The 21575-nt window shown below is 36.8% G+C and overlaps 1 protein-coding gene across 3 annotated transcripts; it reads left to right on the top strand.

The window, feature by feature from the left end:
• Positions 1 to 13: 13 nt before the first annotated feature.
• Positions 14 to 19977, top strand: CENPQ (centromere protein Q). 3 transcript variants are annotated; one of them, XM_078055258.1, is made up of 11 exons: positions 14 to 151; positions 438 to 512; positions 4896 to 5038; positions 6006 to 6054; positions 7300 to 7426; positions 8704 to 8772; positions 12394 to 12523; positions 18075 to 18194; positions 18330 to 18407; positions 18546 to 18629; positions 19484 to 19977. In XM_078055258.1, the coding sequence occupies exons 3-11, from the start codon at positions 4937 to 4939 to the stop codon at positions 19613 to 19615; spliced, it is 891 nt and encodes a 296-aa protein (XP_077911384.1). In that variant the 5' UTR covers positions 14 to 151; positions 438 to 512; positions 4896 to 4936; the 3' UTR covers positions 19616 to 19977. The 3 variants fall into 3 exon arrangements, with proteins under 3 accessions (XP_077911384.1, XP_035950375.2, XP_077911385.1); XM_036094482.2 differs by lacking the exon at positions 18546 to 18629; XM_078055259.1 differs by lacking the exon at positions 438 to 512 and having other exon boundaries at positions 25 to 151.
• The last annotated feature ends 1598 nt before the right edge of the window (positions 19978 to 21575 follow it).

Here is a 21575-nt window from a genome sequence, read left to right as displayed (position 1 = left end):
TTGCTCTGGCAGTGGCTCCCTGGAGGATTGAAGACGCGTCGTCGGTGATCAGTGAAAGCTTTTAAACCGCTGGTGGATCCATCTTGCGGCATGAGTTTTGCGGCCAAAGCGATTGTGGCAGACTCCGCGGCTTGTATCTCAGGAGCGTGAGGTGATTTTCCAAATGGATTTTCCATATCTGCCCTTCGGGGCCAAGGATTGAAATATTTGATTTGCTAGGAGGTAGTGAAGCCGCACCTGGTTCCTGGGTTCTTCCCTCCTTTCCCCAATTCGTCTTCATCCTAGTTCTTTTTCCTTAATCTCCCGTGGCCCATAGTGGTGCGAAGTGCAGCCTTAGAGATTAGTGTCTTTGGGCATTGACGTAACTGCGGCCGGCAGCGTTGCTATCCCGAGGCATTTGTCAGGAGGTAAACATTGCGTTATTTGTGTTTCGCCAGACTTGGTGCTTGCCCTGTGTGCTTACACTGAGGCCTAGATTGAGAGACTTGGTTTCCACGAATTTCAGCAAACCGGTAAGAAAAATAAGACAAGTTAGGATGCCTCCCTGTTTCCTACGGAGTAAGGAGTAAATTCTTTACTGTAGTATATAGTCTGGCCGCAAACTACTGTTCCAGTCTTGTTTCTGTCCCTTACTCCCATACACATTCAAGTCTCGCTGAATTTTCCCTGTGCCCGAACAGACCAGTTTCTTTCCAACTGTTCTGACATCAGCCTTTTGCTGCTTTCTCTCAAATACTTCATTCCCGATCCTTCTGGCTAAATATTTCAAAATGTAATTCCCATGTTACTTTTTTTTTTTCTGAATACCGTATATCATTCCCCCCCACACACACACGCATACACATCAATTTGAGTCATCCACTCATTTGTCTTTTATAACTTTTGTCACATGATATATAATTTTATATAGTAATTGTTTTCATATCTGTCTCTACCCACTGTCGCTGGGCTATGGTTTCCTGTGGGTCTAAAGCAGGGCAAAATTTCTATTCCTTTTACATTTACATTAAAATTTCTATTCTAGTTCCTTTACAACTGGCCCAGTAGTGATAGAAAATTGTGACTTATTTATTGAATTCTTACTATGTCCCAAGTATTGTTCTAGGCACTTTACGTATTCTGTACGAAACTTTAGCTTCACAAAAGCCTTTAATGTTGGTGCTTTTAACTTTAACCCATTTTACCAGTGGGGAAATTGAACAAATTTACTTGCCTGAGGTTGTACAGCTAGTTAAATGGCAGAGCCAGGATTTGGAACCAGGCCATTCATCTTTATTCCTGACTTGCTCTTGGCTGTGGTTCTCAATCTGAGGTACCTTCACACCAGGAGACATTTAATAATGTCTGGGGACAGTTTTGGTTGTCACACCTTGGGGAAGGGAGGGTACTAGCAACTAAAGACCAGAATACAGTTCATGGGACAGCCCTCACAACAAAGAGTTACTCCATCCAAAATGTTGACAGTAACGAGCTTTAGAAACTTTTTGTGCTATGGTTTATTGGCTTAAGTAGGTATCAGTGAAAATGGTGCAGCTCGTATTGCCGCTAGTAAAGAAACAACTTTTTTTTTATTTTTAATCAGCTACAACTGATTCTTTTGTACAATACAACCAAAAATTAATTGCTAGTCAAACCCATAGAGTATATAACACCAAGAATGAACCCTACTGTAAAATATAGACTTCGGGTGATAGGATATGTCAGTGGGAGTTCATGAATTATAGCAAATGTACCACTCTGGTGTGGGATGTTGGTAGTGGAGAAAGCTGGGGGTAGTGAGGGGGTACAGGGGGTATATGGGAACTCTATATACTTGCTGCTTGATTTTGCTGTGAACCTAAAACATCTCTAAAAAAGAAGGTGGTGGGTGGTTTTTTTTTTTAACAAATTACTGGGAAAATGACATTTAAAAAGAAAAAACAAAGCCAATTATTTTATAATCAGATACAACATACATAAAATTTTTGCCAAATTATGATAAAAGTTTCTAAATGAATACTGTCAGTTTCTATATTTAAAGGGACTATAGTAGTTTGTGAGTCAAATTTGAAGTAGCACTAAATTACATGTTTTTGAATAAAGAATATCAAGAAAAACTGATTAATAGAACCAAACTATAAATAAGTGCCAGCTGAGAGTTAGACACCAGAAGCGCCCACAGACTTTTAGAGTGGAGTGGAGTGGTTAGGAGGCATGAAGAGCAGGTGGCTCATGCTCTGGGAGGGTGGGCAGAGAAGGAGAGGAGAGCAGCTGAGGTGGAGGGCATAGTGTATGCATTACTCAAAGTGTGTTTGGGAAATCATCAAATCTAGCTAGAGAGAGAGAGTCTTATAAGGAGTAGTGGGAGAGAAGTATGGAAAGCTAGGCAGGGCTAGATTTTTAAGAACTATAAATGACATGGTAGAGTTGGATGTTGTGTAGTAGGTATTGGGGAAGGATTTTTAAATTTTTTTAATTAAAAAAATCATTTATTTTGTTCCAGAATTCGGGATCAGAAACAACTTGGTAGGGCTGACTCATGTCTTTTCCATGCAGGGTCAGCTGCAGCATATTGGCTCAGGTACATGTACCAGGCTGGCAAGTTGGTACTGGCTATTGGTTGGGAGTTCAGCTGGGGCTTTTGCCTGGGGCTTTCAGTTCCTCTCCATGTTGGCCTTCCTCATAGCATGGTAGCTGGGTTCCAAGAGCAAATATTCCAAACATGAGGATGTTGCAGCTGCCGGTCTCTTCATGTTTAGGCCAGTAAACTAGTACAGAATCATTTCCACCATATTCTACTGCTCAAACAGCTACAGAGTCTGCCAAGATTTAAGATAAAGGGACATAGACTCCATCTCTCAATAACAGGAGTAAGAAGGAATTTGCACCATTTTTAATTTACCAAATGGAGTGAGGACTAAATTTCAGCCCTCACTTGCTCCCTCACCTTCTTCATTGAAAAACCTGTACTGCTATATGTATCGTAACCCTTCCAGGAGAGGCCCACAAGTGAAACTGTCACGTGGATTGGTTTTTAAGTCGGGGAAGGATAAGGGCATGGATGTCACGTTGAAAGAATTAGGCATCTCAGGAATCTAACACTAACTGGGTGTAAAGTACCACATTGTTCAAGAGCAGGGTAAAGTGTAATTTACCAGAGCTTTTTGTAACTGATCTTACATGTAGTCCCCAAGTATAGTGGTGATCTTTCAATTAATTATTTCCCTCCATTTTTGTTAATCTTACTGAAAAAAAAGCTTGAACCTTTACCTTTTAAAATTTGAAGAAATAGATTTATCCAAAGTAACTCCTTTATTGTCTCTCAATCTGCATATATAAACTATTAATCTAATTAACTCCGAATTTTTAGAAAAGGAATGGTGACTGGTATGTATCTAGCTGTATATGCCTAGAAAACATTTATATATATATAAGTAAGATGTATATACTACATGTATGTATGTATGTGTATATGGGCATACCTCATGTTTATCGTGCTTCACAGATACTGTGTTTTTTACAGATTGAAGGTTTGTGGCAATCCCACTTCAGCAAGTCTTTTGGCTCCATGTTTCCAACAGCATTTGCTCACTTTCTGTCTTACATTTTGGGAATTCTTGCAAGATTTCAAACTGTTCCATTATTATTATATTTGTTAGGGTGATCTGTGATCAGTGATTGACTTGCTGAAAGCTCAGATGATAGTTAGCATTTTTCAACCATAAAGCTGTTTTAATTAAGGTATGTACATTGTTTTTTTAGATATAATACTATTGCACACTTATAGACTACAGTATAACGTAAACATAACTTCTACATGCAAATGAAACCAAAAATTTCATTTGACTTACTTTATTGCAATATTCGCTTTAGCTGTCATCTAGAATGGAACCTGCAATATCTCTGAGGTATGCCTGTACATACATACACACACACACACACACACACACACACTCCTCTATGTATACTGTACCTAACTTCTAAGCTATCTACTCCTTATGGCCCAAAGCAAGAATAAACATTCTATTCCTCTGTTCCTTTTAACAGTAATGAGTTTGGTGATAAAGGACTATTTGGTGATAAAGGACTTAAATTTTGTCATCGAAATCATCCACACTCCTGTGTCTGTTTTGTAATTTGTGGAAGGACAGAATAATCATTATACTACCGAGCTTTTTTAAAATGCAAATAGCTCAGGCAGAATTGTAGCTTAAATCCTTATGAGTGACTTTTTCACTTGAATTTCCACAGCATAGATTCATAGTATGGATCCTAAAGATTATCTCCTTTCATCTTTGGCATAAGTCGAATGAGAAATCCATTAGGCTTAAAATAAGAAGACCTGAGTATTACTCTTCAAATTAATATTATCTGTGACCAGAGTAAAACAATTTAATACTTTATATTTCCATTTTCTTGAATCTAAACATGGAGATAATGTTATTGTATGGTGGAGTATAAAGTAAGAGATGGAAAAGCACTTTGACATGATTTTTTTAAAGCCATAAAAATAGAAGAAATTTCTAGGAATGAAACTGAATTAGATACATACTTTAATAATAATCAGTGTTACTTGTTTTAAAATATGTTTAAGTGTTCTAAAAACAATACTTCCCCAAAACTTTCATTATGATTTTTTTAAAGCAAATTTGGAACATTTATAGATAGTTCTTTTTTCTTTTTTTTTATCGGAGAGAGAGAGCACAAGCAGGGGGAGTGGCAGGCAGAGGGAGAAGCAGTCTCCCTGCCGAGCAAGGAGGCGATGTGGAACTCAATCCCAGGACCCTAGGATCATGACCTGAGCCAAAGGTAGCCGCTTAACCGGCTGAGCCACCCAGGCGTCCCTATAGGTAGTTCTTTTTAACAAAATATTCTGCAAGCTTAAGCTTATTTTTGCATCCTTTTTATCTTCACAGATTTTTTGAAGCACTGTTATAATTGTTCTGTTTAGATTAAGATGTCTAGTAAAGCAAGTTCTTCCAAGAAAAGATCTCAACAGTTAAAAAGAAACCCAAAAAGAAAAAATGATGATGAGGAAATGGAGTTACCAGAGAAAAAGGTAATGAAAATATTGAGTTTATCATTCAGAACTTTTTGATTAAAAATGTCATTTGTTCTATGTAAAGGAGTATGTGAAGACTAAAGGTCAGTTTGAGTACAAATTATAATAATTCATATCATTATGTGGGAGTTGTTGCAACATAATTTGTAAAAATTCTCAGATGAAAATTGTTTATTTCAATTTCTAAAGATACTGATCAGAGAATTCTTTGTTGAGGAGGGGATCATGGGACATTGCTAAGGTGTTTGAATGTGAAGACTAGGAGTAAAGTGTGTACGCTTTACTTAAAATCTGTCAGTTGGTGAAAGAGATTTTTATTAACAGAGAAAAATTACCTTGGGAGGAATTAGCTTCTTTCTACCATAATTTTGCCCTTCTCTTACAAAAGCATATTTAAAATGTAAAAAATTTTGTTGTGATTTATCCTATATTAGGCAATGCCTATGTTTTTTGCAGGTAAAGTATGTAACACTATTTCATAGGCAAAATGACTAATGATTTCTTTAACATATTCTTTGACACAGGGCACTTGGATGACTCAGTCCGTTAAGCATTCCACTCTTGATTTTGGCTCAGGTCATGATCTCCTGGGTCATGGGATCAAGACCTGAGTAGGGCTCTTTGCTCAGCGGGGAGTCTGCTTGAAAGATTCTCTCTCTCTGCCCCTACCCCCACTTGCAAGCTCTCTCTCTTACTCTCTCTAAAATAAATAAAAATAAATCTTAAAATATATATATTTGACACTATATGGAATTCTATTGTACATTATTACCATTGTCCAGGAATTGCTTTAGTATATCCTCTGCCTGTGAGAAATACACACCCTTTCTCTGTAGAAGTAGCAATATACTTTTTCTATCTAGCCAGAAGATATATGAATACTCTTCAGCATACATGACAAATATATTGCAAAGGTAGTGTCTTTTTATCTGATGTTTAATTATGTGTGCGTTTTTCTCTCTAGGTTAGAAACATAGCAAAAAATAAAAATCCAAAGCATCTGCCTTCTGAAGGTATTTATTTTCTATATCTTGTTTAATTTGTCTGTCTCAAGCTGTCTGTATTCATAAAAAAATTCTCAGCATCTTGTTTATGAGCTGTACAAAAGCAAAAGATACTAGGGGCTCCTGGGTGGCATAGTCAGTTGAGTGTCTGACTCTTGATTTTGGCTCAGGGTCGTGAGATCCAGCTCCATGTCGGCTCTGCGCTCAGCGAGGAGTATGCTTGGGACTTTCACTCTCTCCCCCTCCCTCCCCACCCCATGTGTGTTCTCTCTCTCTCTCTCTCAAATAAATAAATCTTTTTTTAAAAAAGCAAAAGATAGTAATAAACAGCTGCATTCTCATTTTTGCAAGAATAAGTAGTACTGGTTAGTCAGTAATTTTGGTCAACTGAAATTTCACTTACCGCCTCTAGCAAAATATTGTGTAAGGTTCTAAATTGATAGGAACTAGAGAAAATCAAAGTGTCCCACAATCTGAATTATTACTGATCTAAGATATATAGACACTCTACTGATTTCTCTTTAAAACAGATGTGCTTCTGTCCTACCACCATTGCATGGATTAGTTTGGGGCTACTGTCTAATTTTGTTTGTAATAAATTAGTATGGAGTGGTCATCTTTCCTTAGGCATCACTTCATCTAAGAATTCCCTTTCTCTCCTCACCAACACCAAGCTAGGTTCCCTGGTTTTATACTTCCATAGTTCATGGTGCACTTTTTCTTTTGTAATGCTTTGCGTACCTGTAATTAAAATTATTTAGTCTCCCTTCTCTCCAAAACTAATCTACATATGAGCCAATAGTGTATCTCCTTTGTTTATCTCTTATAAGTAGAACAATACCAATAACCAAGTAGACCCTGAGTATTTTGTTCCAGTTGCCATTTAACATTTGGTAGAAATAGCTTTCTAGTCTTCTCAATGAAGCTCTTTAATTTAGGTCATTTCTGGGAATCAGACTTTTATATTGAATCCTAATAATTGTAGCCTGCTTCTTCATTTAGAATTGTCTTGGGTTTGTATCTGCAGTATCAGCTAATAATATTTTAGTTAACATAATATTAGACAGCATAAGCATATTCAATGACTGGCATATTATGTCTGTGCAATAAAAAGGAAATTAAATAGTTTATGCAGTCGTATAGTATTTTGGTTCTCATACTTCTATTAGCTTTTTAAAATAAATTTATACTTGAATCACTTTTTAAGTAAAAACGTAAAATTTCAAGATTGACCGGAGTCTTTTCCTTCACCAGTAACAAGAGAAACAGAGCATACTAATCTAAAACGGGTTAAGATAGCATCCAACAAGAGAAAAACCTGGCAGCCTCTTTCAGAGAGTAGTAGAGAGCATTTGCAAACTATGATGGACTCAGTAATAATGTAAGTATGAAATTTTTGCATTTCACCCTTGATTTCTACTTATATGTTTCCCATAGAAACATATTTCCTTAGAAACATTTCCTTTTAAATGTCATTATTTATTTTATGGTGATAGGGTGTTTTGCAGGAAGTTGTTAATTTCAGAAGCTTAGGATTCCATCAGTGAAAGAAAAATGAAGTCTGTGTGGCATGACCTGCTATCTATAAACTTTAAACCTGTTCTATCACTAGGGATACTTTAAGAAGTTGAGTTCCAATTGACACTTTATATATAAGCTACCATGGTGGGGATACAAAGAAAATAAGACAGGATTCTGCCATCAAGAAGCTGAACTCATCTAAATTAATTACAATTATAGAATGTAATAAGAAGAACTTTGATTGTACCTTTGCTTAAAATCGTATTTCAATAAATAAATGTATGAAACAAACAAACAAACAAAAAATAGTGGCAAACTATTTTCATTTTATAAAATTATAATCCTGATATCAAAACCTGAAAAAATAGAATGTACATACAAGCACACACCCTGAATACTGTTAAACCCCTTTCACTTATAATATAGATGTAGAATTCCTAAACTAGAAATAGAATCTAAATGTATATCTAAAGAATAATTAACACTAAACAAATAGAGTTTAGTTTAGGAACCTAAAGATTACTTTAGGAAAGCTGTCAAAACAACATAACAGATTAAATTAGGAAAACATAATATGATATTTTAATATCCTAAACCATTTGCTAAATTCAATATGAATTCCATATTTAAGAACAAAACAAAACAAAAAAAAATAAAACTCTTTAAAGAACAGAAATGTAAGGATGCTTCCTTAACATGACAAAGAATGTCTACCTGGAACCCACAGCAAGTATTATACATAATGACAAAATCCTAGAGGCTTTCCCAATAAAATCAGGAATAAAACATGGAAAAAAAAAGTGTATTTGATATAAAATAAAAAGTGGGTGCACCTGGGTGGCTCAGTCGTTAAGGGTCTGCCTCCAGCTCAGGTCATGATCCCAGGGTCCTGAGATCAAGCCCCGCATCAGGCTTCCTGCTTCCTCCCTCTCCCACTCCCCCTGTTTGTGTTCCCTCTCTCACTGTCTCTCTCTGTCAAATAAATAAATAAATAAAATCTTTAAAAATAAAAAGTGATTGATTCTACCTGGCTAGTGAGGAGGGGCACTTGAAAGAAAGCAGGGAGAAAAAGTAAACACATTATATTCATTGTGTTTCAAACTAGTATTTATTCGATCTTTTTTTTTTCTTTTCTAGAGCAATTTTGAGTAACAATATTAGAGAAAATGGACGAGTTCAGTATCATCTTAACTATCTGAAGAAAAGGTAATGTAGTTATGCAATAGAATATTTTTATAAACTATAAAATAAATATAAAAATATATTTAAAATAGAATTAGTAAAAGTCTAATCTGTTTCTAGGTTACCAGAATAGACATTTGTGGGATATAAAAGTTTTTCTTTCATTTTGGGGTTTTTTTGTTGTTATTTTTGTTGTAATTTTAAGAAGGTGAATGACTTGGAAATGTATATTCTAAACTGCTGAATGCAGTTATGAAGTCAGTTAAGAGAATTTATAAAAATAAAGTCTGAAAATCACAAAATGCCTGCTTCTACAGTTCATTTTTTTGTAGTGGGATTTGAAAAAATATTTTGTCAACTTTAACGCCATCTTCATTTTGAGCAATTTGAAGTTAATGGTTTACCATTCTTATCTGAGATTTATTCCATTACTGTGTTTTCACTTCAATATTGTGTTATATTATTTTCATAAGTAGCAAGTGTGATTTTCAGGGTATTACTGCTCTTCATCTTATGGCAAGTCACAAATGGAAGTTTCTTTTCAAGTGCTCTTAAAGTCACACCACTGCCAATGATTTTCAGTAACTACTATTTGCACAGAATTTTTTCTTTTCTTCTTTTGAAGATTGTATTTATTTATTTGAGAGAGAGAGCATGAGTGGGGGAAGAGGCAGCAGGAGAGGGATAAGCAGACTCCCCACTGAGTAGATCCCAGGATCCTGAGATCATGACCTGAGCCAAAGGCAAAGCTGCTTAACTGACTGAGCCACCCAGGCACCCAACTTTTTCTTTTCATAGAAAAATGTTCTACATCTTAGTTTTGGGTTTGCCTGAAACTAGTAGACTAATTTCTAGTCTCGTCTACTTTACTAGTTTCTAGTCTAGTAAACTAGAGCTAGTAGACTTCTTGGGAAATCTAAGCAAAAATTCTGCTTACTTTAAATATAGTTTCAACAATAGTAGCAAAACAGAAAGGGTGGTTGGGGGTGGGAGTTTGTAGAGAGGTTGAAGAGATTGAAAAAGGACTGCTAGAAGCAGGCCTGCCACCTACTTACAGGAATGACAGTCTAATATTAAAAAGGAAGGAGTGTACTAAAAAGCCAGTATATAAGATAATACATAATAAAAGCTATTTATTGCCTTTTAATAGAAAACAAGTAAGTCCTATTTGATGTGTAAATGAGAATATTTTAGTATAATTAGATTTGCAGGATTCTTAAAAAATCTTATTAAAATAAAAGTGTAACATGAATACACTCTACTATGTCAACAACACCTAATCATCATTCGTAAAATTTTTCTATAGGGCAGACTTTCCCAAAGTATGTTCTTCTAAAAACTATAGTGGCTAACCCATTTTGTTTGACTAGCAACCCTGTTTTGTTTGTCTGATCATGGGTCTGCCCATTTAGTTAAGAAATCAAGAACTTATTCCTCTTAGGAATACTTATACACACAGGTTTTTATTCTTTTTTTTTTTTAAAGATTTATTTCAGAGAGAGAGAGAGAGATCAAGAGCAAGCGAGGATAGGGGCAGAGGGAGAGAAACCCAAGCAGACTCCATGCTGAGTGCAGAGCCAGACATGGGGGCTTGATCCCAGGACCCTGAGATCATGATCTGAACCGAACTCCAGACTCGGGTGCTTAACCAACTGAGCCACCTAGGTGCCCCATAGGTTTTTTTGTTTTTTTTTTTTAAAGATTTTATTTATTTATTTCACAGAGACAGTGAGAGAGGGAACACAAGCAAGGGGAGTGGGAGAGGGAGAAGCAGGCCTCCTGCCGAGCAGGGAGCCCAATGTGGGGCTCGATCCCAGGACCCTGGGATCACGACCTGAGCCGAAGGCAGACGCTTAACGACTGAGCCACCCAGGGGCCCCGACTCATAGATTTTTATTCTTAAATGTGATGTCCTTCCTAATGATTGGATAACTGAAGTTTATCCCAACAGTTTAATGAAAATTGTGATTGGTGCGTTTTATATTGCCTACTTTTTTTCTTTACAAAAAGTAATATTTTGAGTAAGATCCTAGGAAGATGTGTTCTGTTTTCCACTATTTATGCCTGCAAATCTTAAGTAGTTGGGTTTTTGAGAACCCCAAAATGTTGCTATTAGCAAGAAGTAACCAAATTTAGATTTTCCTCCTTGATCTCTTCCTCCTGGAATCCAAGAATACAAGCTTTTAGGAAAGCTGTATTGCTCCCTGCTACCAGTGAGGGTAGTAATAGGTTAGTTTCCATTGGCGATCTAATCAACCTGGTTTGAAGGAAAATTTTGTAACCTTGTTATGTTTTGTTAACTTTTCTGTTTTTAATTTGTTTTTTTTTCTTTTTATTTTTTTCTTCTATTCTTTCCTTTTTTTACATATTTAGAGAGGATTTCTTAACTTTAATATTGCACAGTATTCATGTTGATTGTCTTTTTTTTTTTTAGTTTGCCTAGTATGCAGTTTTTTTTTTTTTTAATTAACATATAATGTATTATTTGTTTCAGGAGTACAGGTCTGTGATTCATCAGTCTTCTACAACACAGCGCTCACCACAACACATACCCTCCCCAATGACCATCACCCAGCCACCCTATCCCCTCCCCCTCCCCTCCAGCAACCCTCAGTTTGTTTCCTAAGATTAAGAGTCTCTTATGGTTTGTCTCCCTCTCTGGTTTCTTCTTGTTTCATTTTTTCCTCTCTTTCCCTATGATCCTCTGCCTTCTTTCTTAAATTCCACATATCAGTGAGATCATATGATACTTGTCTTTCGCTGATTGACTTATTTTGTTTAGCATAATACCCTCTAGTTCCATCCAGGTCTTTGCAAATGGCAAGATTTCAATTTTTGATAGTTGCATAATATTCCATTGTATATATATATACCACATCTTCTTTATTCATTCATCTGTCAATGGACATCTGGGCTCTTTTCATAGTTTGGCTATTGTGGACATTGCTGCTATAAACATTAGGGTGCAGGTGCCCCCTTGGTTCACTACATTTGTATCTTTGGGGTAAATACCCAGTAGTGCAATTGCTGGGTCGTAGACGTGTTGATTGTACTTTTAAACAAAGCACTTTAATCTTAACATTTTATTTGCCTTAAACTCTATGGGACTCACTTATCTTTAAAACCATTGTTAGAGTAACTGATACAGAGATTCTTTTCATTGGACACATTGTCTAAGACAACTGAAATATAGAGTCCAGTGTCATTACAGAATAGTGTTTCATCTTTTACACAGCTATTCACAATAAAGATAGAATTATGTGCTATAGTAGTCTAAGAAACACATTCAGAAGATACAAGGAAAGTTTTATTTTAAAATATATACAAATGAAATTGTATAAATATATATAATAAAATTGATAAGTGTATAAAATAGAAATTTTTCCTTTCATGAAACAACTTAGGTGCCCCATGATTTGAGATAAATCTTAATAAATCGAAAGACTAAAAGATAATGTATCATGGCTTTTTATGGGTGAGTCACTGCTAATGTTAGCTACTGTTAATAAAAGAATGTAATAGCCCTTGGGAATATGAGGACAGAAAAAAGATGGCAGCCATATTTCAAACACAACAAAACAAAAAAATAAAATAAAATAATGGTTCTAAAAAGGTAAACATAATTTTTTTTTTTTTATCCCTAAGATTGCTACAACTGTGTGAAACCGTTAAAGTCCCTCCCAAAAAGCTGAAAGATTTAACTAACGTGTCAAGTCTACTGAAAATGGAAAGGGCACAGCACAGAGCTAATGAAGAAGGTCTGGCATTATTGCAGGTATGAAATTTGAACAGGGAGTCCATAATTAGAGAGTTAGGAGAAAGGGGAAGAGAATAAGAAATTTTTTAAATCATCATGATATTCTCCTAATAATAAATACTAGATTTTAGAACAGGGTTTTCATTAAATTCTTCTTCTTTTTTTTTTTTTTGTCAGAGTAAAAACTTTACCTAAACTTTGAGCCTCTAAAGTTAAAAGTATTTCTAATATTTTAGTGATTAAGTAGCAGTTCTGTTTTTTTTTCACCTGACTTTAACTGAACTTCTATTCTTGATTATCAAATTATAGGAACTCATCACTAAATGCTAAAGAATTTCGAAACATATTGACAAGAAGAGCATATACTCATTATTATTGTTGTTATTATCATATGGGTAACATGTAACAAGGGCTTTCTGTGTTCGAGGTACTGCTCTAGGCACTTGTAGCTACATCCCTTAATTCTCAAAACAACTTAAAGAGGTCTGTGCTATATGATCTCATTATACAAATGTGAAAAAGAGACATATTTTTAGCTGAACCTTAGACAAATTGCTTAAAGTTATAGTGCAGGGGCACCTGGGTGGCTCAGTCGTTAAGCGTCTGCCTTCGGCTCAGGTCATGCTCCCAGGGTCCTGGGATCGAGCCCCGCATCGGGCTCCCTGCTCAGTGGGGAGCCTGCTTCTCCCTCTCCCACTCCCCCTGCTTGTGTTCCCTCTCTTGCTGTGTCTCTCTCTGTCAAATAAATAAATCAAATCTTAAAAAAAAAAAAAAAAAAAAGTTATAGTGCAGATCTTAGTCCAACTGCAGATTCTGATTCTTGATCATTATCTTGTAGAAGATAATGGGAGATAACATTAGGTATCATGATTAACTTCAGGCTTTTAATTAGTGGATACTTGAACAGTTAGGAGAAACAAACTTACAGGGCTTATTAAGTAGTTATTAAAACCAAACTAGATTAGACCATATATCTCTTAGCCATTTCAAAGTAGTTTGTAGATAATGGTCCTTAGGTCTTTGTTAGCAATTTAGAAAATATAGAGTTGGTAGTAGTTTATGCAAGGAATGCATCCCCAAGGATTTCTAATAATTCAAAAATCACAATTTATTCCAGTTTTTCCATATGATTGAGAATAACACTGGGTGGATTAGACTCTGAGCAACAAATTTACATATATTATAAATTAATTACATATATTATAATTTATGTATATTATAAATTAATAAATTCCATATATGATAAATAGAAACTCACTTTCTTCCTAGTGTGAGATTATATTGAATTTTTATCCCCGTTACTACTTTTCAAGAGTATATTTTCAGCACTGACACTAGTTCCACCATGTAATGAACAGTTGGATGTCATTGACATAGGTTTTTTTTTTTAATTTCAGCTTTATTGGGCTATAATTATAAGATATTCAAAGTGTACATTGTAGTGATTTGATATATGTACACCCTGAAGGATTCCCTCATCTGGTAAATTAACACATCCATCACCTCACATTATTTTTTATTTTGTGTGTGTTAAGAACATTTAAGTTCTCTCTCAGCAAATTTTAAGTATACAATACAGTGTTATCGGTTATAATCACCTTGTTTTTCACATTAGATCATCACACCTTATTCATCTTATAGCTGAAAATTTGTACCTTTTACTAACCTCTCCCTATTTTCTCCACTCCCCAGCCCCTGGTAACCACTTCCTTACTCTTTTTTTGTGAATTTGGCTTTTTTTTTTTTAGGTGATTTTAAAAGGTTTTCAAGTGTGATAATGGCAAAGTTATCTTAATATTTAACACTCATGTAAATCACTTGAAAGTAGTCAAAGATAGTAAATGATAGTGTGATTTTTGTAATACCAAGGGGCATTTCTGTATTCCAGAAAAAAGCATAAATATAGTTAAATGAAAAAAACCTTTTTCTATCCTCAACACTTCTGACACCAAATGTGTGGGGTTTCCACAAAGCACTTTTCCAGTTCTCTGCAGACACCAGCTAGGTGTCCTGCAATTTCATCCAATTCTGACGCTAAGTACCTGGATTTAGTGCAGACCCCACAGGTTAAGGGCTCAGTCCCACAAGACTGCCCCCCACTTCAGATGCCAGTTGTACTTCTACAGCTCCTGTACTTCTAACCAACCAAGTATAAATCAGGTGTTGCCATGACCCCTTCCTCATGTTCAGTAATTTGCTAGAACAACTCACAGAATTCAGGAAGGCACTTTACTTACTATTTACCAATTTTTTATAAAGGATACATTCAAGAACAGCCAAATGGAAGAGGTACATAGGGCAGGGTATAGGGGAAGGGCACACAGCTTCTGTGCCTCTTCAAGTATGTTGTCCTACCAGCGCCCCAAGGTGTTCCACTAACCTGGAAGCTCTCTGAACCCAGTGTTTAGAATTTTTATGAAAGCTTCATCAGGTAGGCAGAATTGATTATTAACTAAATCTCCCCTTCTCAAGAGATCAAGGAGTGGGGCTGAAAGTTCCAACCCTGTAATCACGTGGTTGATTGCTCTGGCAACCAGCCCTCATCCTCTCTGAATCATTCATTAGCATAAACTCAGGTAAGGTTGAAAGAGGCTTATTTTTTTTTTTAAGATTTTATTTATTTATTTGACAGAGAGAGATAACAAGCAGGGGGAGCATCAGGCAGAGGGAGAAGCAGGCTCCCGCTGAGCAAGGAGCCCAACATGGGGCTTGACACCAGAACCCCAAGATCATGACCCGAGCCGAAGGCAGACACTCAACCGACTGAGCCCCTCAGGTGCCCCAGAAAGAGGTTTATTATGAATAGCAAAAGATGCCACTGTCACCCAAATCACTCAGCAAATTACAAGGATTTTAGAAGCTCTGTGCCAGAAACCAGGGATGAAGACCAAATACACATTTCTTATATCACAGCATTACAACAGTCTATGGTTTGCTTGCTTGACAGCCAGTTACTCAATGGAAGCACTGTTTGCATTTTGGGCATAAGAGTTCTTCACTGGCCTACTAGAATCTTTGAACTAGGAATTTGTATGTCTTGTCTGTATCCATCAGTTTTCTGTTATGTGCCTTACTTAGAACCACTGCCTTTTCCCACAGAAGCCTAGAGTTATTCTTGGTGGTGACTTTTCAAAACCTGTATCAGCTAATAAGTAACAGAAGTTTTATTAATTGAGCTCCCTCACTCAGTGATGGTGCTACAGAAAAGGCAGTGGTGAGCAAAGTCTCTGAGACTGAGAAGATGGTATAGGAACTGCTGGGGCTTAATTTTTTAATCCCTATGGACCTCTGCATAAGAACAGAGCCATAGGGGTGCCTGGGTGGCTCAGTTGGTTAAGCGACTGCCTTCGGCTCAGGTCATGATCCTGGAGTCCCTGGATCGAGTCCCGCATCGGGCTCCCTGCTCGGCAGGGAGTCTGCTTCTCCCTCTGACCCTCCCCCGTCTCATGTGCTCTCTCTCTCTCATTCTCTCTCTCAAATAGATAAATAAAATCTTTAAAAAAAAAAAAACAGAGCCATAGGATTTCACAACCAGAGTTAGCATAAGAAAATATAAAAATAAGGACAAAAAATAGCCATCCACAGATAACAAAAGCATGCCAAAAACGTGTTCACAAAACAGATGAACACTAACCTAATTCTTAAGCAAACTGAAAGAAATTCAGAAAAACAGTAGAGGGTATGGAAAAAAATCATAAATCGGTATTAGAAATACTAAAAACTGAAGCTACAGAATTCAGGAAAAAATTAGAAGTAAAAAAAACTTTTCAGATAGGCAGACTAAATTAGAAGAATTAAAGCAAATGCAACAGATAAATGCTTAAAATACATAGTAAAATAAAGGAGAAAATTTTAAGAATCAAAAAGAAACATTTTTTTAAAGTTGAGAAAAAGTGACAAAGTAAAAGCTCAGCATAGAAAATATGGCATAGGTATGGTAGGAATACCCAAAGAAGATAACCAAAGCAATGGACCAAAATAATTTTTTTTAACTACAATGGAAATTTTTAGTCCTTATTATATTAACTGTTTTTTTTATTCATTGTTGTTATTCATTCCCTCTATAGTGGGTTGAATAGTGGCCCCAAGTCCTAGCCCTGGAACCTGCAAATGTGCCCTTATTTGGAAAGAGTCTTCCCAGTAAGGATCTCAAGATGAGATCATCCTGGATTATCTTGGGTGGGTCCTAAATACAAAGACTAGTGTCCTTAAAGAGACAAAAATGTCCTTAATAAGAGAAGGAGACATGGAGGAAAAGGCTGTGTGAAAAATGCAGAAATTGGAGTGAGCAGCCACAAGGAATGCTGACAGCCATCAGAAGCTGGAAGAGGCAAGAGAGGATTCTCCCTCAGAGGTTTCAGAGGGAGCACTGCCTTGCCAACACCTTGCTTTGGACATTTGCTCTCCAGAACTGTGAGAGAATAAATTTCTGTTTTCAGACACCAAGTGTGTGGCAGTTTGTTTTGGCAGGCACAGTAAACTAATACATGTGGTAACACACATTTGTATTGGACAGCACTCTCTAAATCCAAAAACCAAGTCACAGGAAATTCAGGACCAAGGAACAGGTTAAACCTGACCAGCAAATTCTGCAAAGCAAACTATCTAGTTTCCTGTACAAATCAGTTGGAAAGAACCAAAAAAATTGGAGTGGGAAACTATAGATGAAAGGAGACTTAATATGCACTTACTAGAATGGCCGAAATCTAGAACATGGACAACAACAAATGCAGATGAGGATGTGGAACAAGAACTCTCACAGCTGGTGGGAATGCTAAATGGTACAACCGGTTTAGAATACAGTTTGGCAGTGTCTTACAAAATGAAACCTACTCTTACCGCACGATACAGCAGTCATGCTCCTTGGTATATTATACATGTATGTTTGAATATTGCACATGGATGTTTGTGGAAGCTTTATTCATAATCGCCAAAAGTTGGAATACCAAGATGTCCTTCATTAGGTGAATGGATAAATAAATGTGGTACCTCAGACAATGGAGTATTATTCACCACTAAAAAGAAATGAGCTATCGGGCCCTTAAGAGACACGGAGGAACCTTAAGTGCATATTATAAATCATAAGTGGAAGAAGCCAAACTGAAAAGGCCCCATACTGTATGATTGCAACTATATGATAAGCTAGAAAAGGCAGAACTGGAGAATAAAAAGATGAGTGGTTGGCAGGGGTGTGTAGTGATTTAGAGATGGATAGACAAAGCACAGCAGATTTTTAGGCCATCAGTCCTTGGGCTCTGCTACATTCACACGGGTCTTCCAGGATCTCTGATTGTAGCAGTTTTGCTGAGTTTTTGAGGAAATATGCTTGTACATGGGTTGTATCTCCTTGTTCCATGGAAATTAAATTTCCTTATAATGAATTATTATGTTGGTAAATTAGTTTCTCGGAAGTCTGTTTTGTGAAAGAAAAAAAAATTACCAGTTTCTTCCAAAAATGTTTCCATATATGTGGTATTTAAAAAATATGTATATGTATATTAATACCTATTTGGGTTTCATTTAATAATGTATTTAGTTTAAAACATTAACTTTCTGATTTCTCACTCAGGAAGAAATAGATAAAATAGTAGAGACCATAGAGTCAATGACTGGGAATATTCAGAGCCTAAAGAACAAAATTCAAGTTCTGACAAGTGAGGTGGAAGAAGAAGAGGAGAAAGTAAAACAGGTAATTGTTTAATAATGCATTCCTAGAGTCTGGATAAATTTTTTAATGCTTGTCTCTCAGCAAGACAACTTTTGAATGTAAGAAGAGAGAAATCAGCCTTTTGAAATAATCTGTAGCTTTCTTTTTCTACTTTAGATGTTTCACATAGATAGTAGTGGGGTACTCTGTCTTCCAGAACTTTCTCAGAAGAGTCTCAAAGCACCCACACTTCAGGTAAATGCCAATTTTCCATATCAACTATATCATCAGTTATGAAGCACATATATAAAACCATAATATCCTTTTCCTCTTTTAAAACAAATGAAATCCATGATACAAGTTTCAGGCAACATTGTTTTTCTCACTTGACAGAATAGTTCGAACATCTTTATTTGTGAGCTTCTTTCATGTGGATCTCTCATTCTTGTCAATAACTGTAACATTCCATTGATGAAGGTACCATACTATAATTCGTGAATTACTGGTAGAAATAAATGATTGTTGCAGTTACATAAAATGCTCAGTATACCCTTGTATATGTATCTTTAGGTATTTGTGTGGTTGTAACTGTAGGATAGATTTCTGGAAGTAAATTCCAATAGTTGAGTTTATTTATGCTTCTAACAGTGGCCTATAACTCTTCATGAAATAGTGTTGTGTTATTTGTAGTTGACTGTATACTGGTATCTGTTTTCACAGGTTCCCAGTAGCTATTATAGTGTAAATGCTTATAGTGGTAGAAAGTCTTCAAGTTTCTCAAAAATAATTTAAAATAGTCCTATCTGTAGTCCATTTAGGGTAAAAGGAAAGGGAGTGGACAGAGGTAAAACAGAATAATACAGTTTGGAAAGAACAAGAATGAGTTGATGATTACTGAAGTTGGGTGATGGGTATTTGAGGTTTATTGTACCATTCTCTCTAAATAACATACATTTGACATTTCTCATAATAAAAGGTTAAGAACTATTTATATGGGTCAATGTGGTCAAAAGGTACAAACTTGCAGTTATAAAATCAAACAGTCTTGGGGATGTAATGTAGAACACAGTGACTGTAGTCAATGACACTGTCTTGTATATTGCAAAGTTGTTAAGAGAGTAAATCTTAAAAGTTCACATCACAAGAAGAATTTGTAACTATGTATGGCGCTAGATGTTAACTAGACTTATTGTGGTGGTCATTTTGCAGTGTACACAAATATCACATCATTGTGTTGTATACCTGAAGCTAATATGATGTTATGATGTTATATGTCAATTATATCTCAGTTTTAAAAAAATTTTAAACCAATTGTACTGTTATACCCACAGAAAGAAATTTTGACATTAATTCCAAACCGTAACGCTCTTCTGAAGGACTTGGATGTTCTCCATAATTCATCCCAGACGAGGAATATGTTAACTTTCATCGAAGAAGCTTATAAGAGACTGGATGCCTCTTAAAGAGTTTTTTTAGACTGTTCTGTATTAATTTAATGTTTATGAGTTGTAAAACTGTTAGCCTATGATGATACTGCAGAGGCTGAGGCTTTTTCAGGTTTTATTTCCAACATATACTTAAAATTAGCTTCTGTAGATCTATTAGCATCTAATATAGTCCTAAAAACTGTTTTTAGTAGTTGCCAAATCTAGGAACTCACATTTCTGTTGTGTCTCTGGTTGTTTGAGCCACAGTCTAATGATTTATAATGGCTGAATAGAGCTCATTTATTGGTTAGTGCAGAGGAACTGTGATACTGTAATGTAATATATGTGAAGTGTGTATAGTGCCCAGTACATAAAAACATAATTGTTTGCAATCATTATTATTCTTTAGTTCATGACTTGCATTTTCGTCTAGTCATCTGGAACTTGAGAAATCCCCAAATGCCTTTATTTCTTTTACATAACCCTCTAGACTTTTTGTGACATAATTAAGATTTGCCAGGTGTCTTTACCTTTGGGGGTAGCATGAACATTTTATTTCTTGGGTTGGATTATTGACTAGATGTTCAATATTTTCCACTGTCATCAAAGCATACTTTTATTTAAAAGGAACCTAAGCACATTTATTCCCTTAAAAGAAAAATCAAACCAAAAAAACCCTTTCTATAAACCTTTTCTCATTGTAATAATGTTAGGAGTTAGTTGGACAGTTAGGTAGTCAGGGCCAGGGTCCTCAACAAGAAAACATGGAGTCAGGACAGCTAAGACAAACAGTACTAACATCCTGTTTTGCAGCTTAGACAAGACTGCACTAGCATTTTGTTTTGCAGCCTTTGTAGAAATGATTCTGCAAAATGTCCTAATGCTCTTGTTAAATCAAACCCTCCCCGAGGCTGAGAAACATGGGGTCCTGGCCACCACTGAAAAATATGGGGACGAACAGCAACTTCATTACCAGGGCATGGGTGAGCCCTTGGGTGGCTTCCAATTCCCAACTGGAGCCCAAGCTGTCCCTCCCCAAGACCCCAGTTGGGACCCTAGTGATCCCCTCAGAAACTGGTACCTCAGTCATTTCCAGGCTTGCATCCTAGAGGGATTAAAAAGGTCAAAGGTTAAGCCCCTGAATTATGCCAAGTTGCCTACTGTCACCCAAACTCAAGAGGAAAACCCAACAGCCTTCTTAGGTTGAGAGAGGCTCTCGGTAAATACAGCTAACTCCCCCAGTTCTCCCGAGACCGAGATCATTCTCAAAGACAAATCTGTGAACCAGTCGGCCCCAAATACTCGTAAAAGGTTGGCAGTTGGCCCAGGGGGGACCCTAGAAGAGCTCTTACGAGCTGCTAACCAGGTCTTTTACAATGGGACCAAGAGGAGAGTAAGGAACAAGAACAGAGACTAAGAAAGAAGTCCGAGGCCCTAGTCTCGGCCTTATATACTGTTACCAACTCAGCCCCTCAAGGCGCTGATACCAAATGCCACTTCTGTGGCCGCCCAGGGCACTGGAGGCAAGAGTGCCCTCAAAGGCAAAAATCAAAGCCCTGCAACCCCTGTCCTACATGTGGAGGAGGACACGGGGAATCTGAATGCCCTTGAGATCTCAATCTCCAAGGGCTCAGACAACCAGCACCCCAGACAGGGACTGATGGGACCTGGGGCTCTTCACGGTGGCTCCCCCAGAACAGTTTGCCGTTGGGAACCCAGAGCCTCAGGTGATTCTGGAGATAGAAGCCAAGCCAGTCCGTTTCCTTCTTGACGCTGGAGACGCCCTTCCTGTTCTACTCTCCACCCTGGGCCAACCGTCCAACCACAGCGTTGTTGTTAAGGGCGTCACTGGACAACCCACAACCAGACTTTTTTCTCACCCGCTGGGATGCACTAGGGAGATCTAATTTTCTCTCACTCCTTAATAATGACTGAGAGCCCCACACATGATAACTCTGTAGAGATAATATGTCTAATCTGGGAATTCTCCTATTGA

This window comes from Halichoerus grypus, chromosome 9, assembly GCF_964656455.1.
Source record: "Halichoerus grypus chromosome 9, mHalGry1.hap1.1, whole genome shotgun sequence".
NCBI classification, from domain to species: domain Eukaryota; kingdom Metazoa; phylum Chordata; class Mammalia; order Carnivora; family Phocidae; genus Halichoerus; species Halichoerus grypus.
The sequence above is the reverse complement of the archived record's forward strand: the minus strand, read 5'-3'. Positions and strand labels throughout refer to the sequence as shown.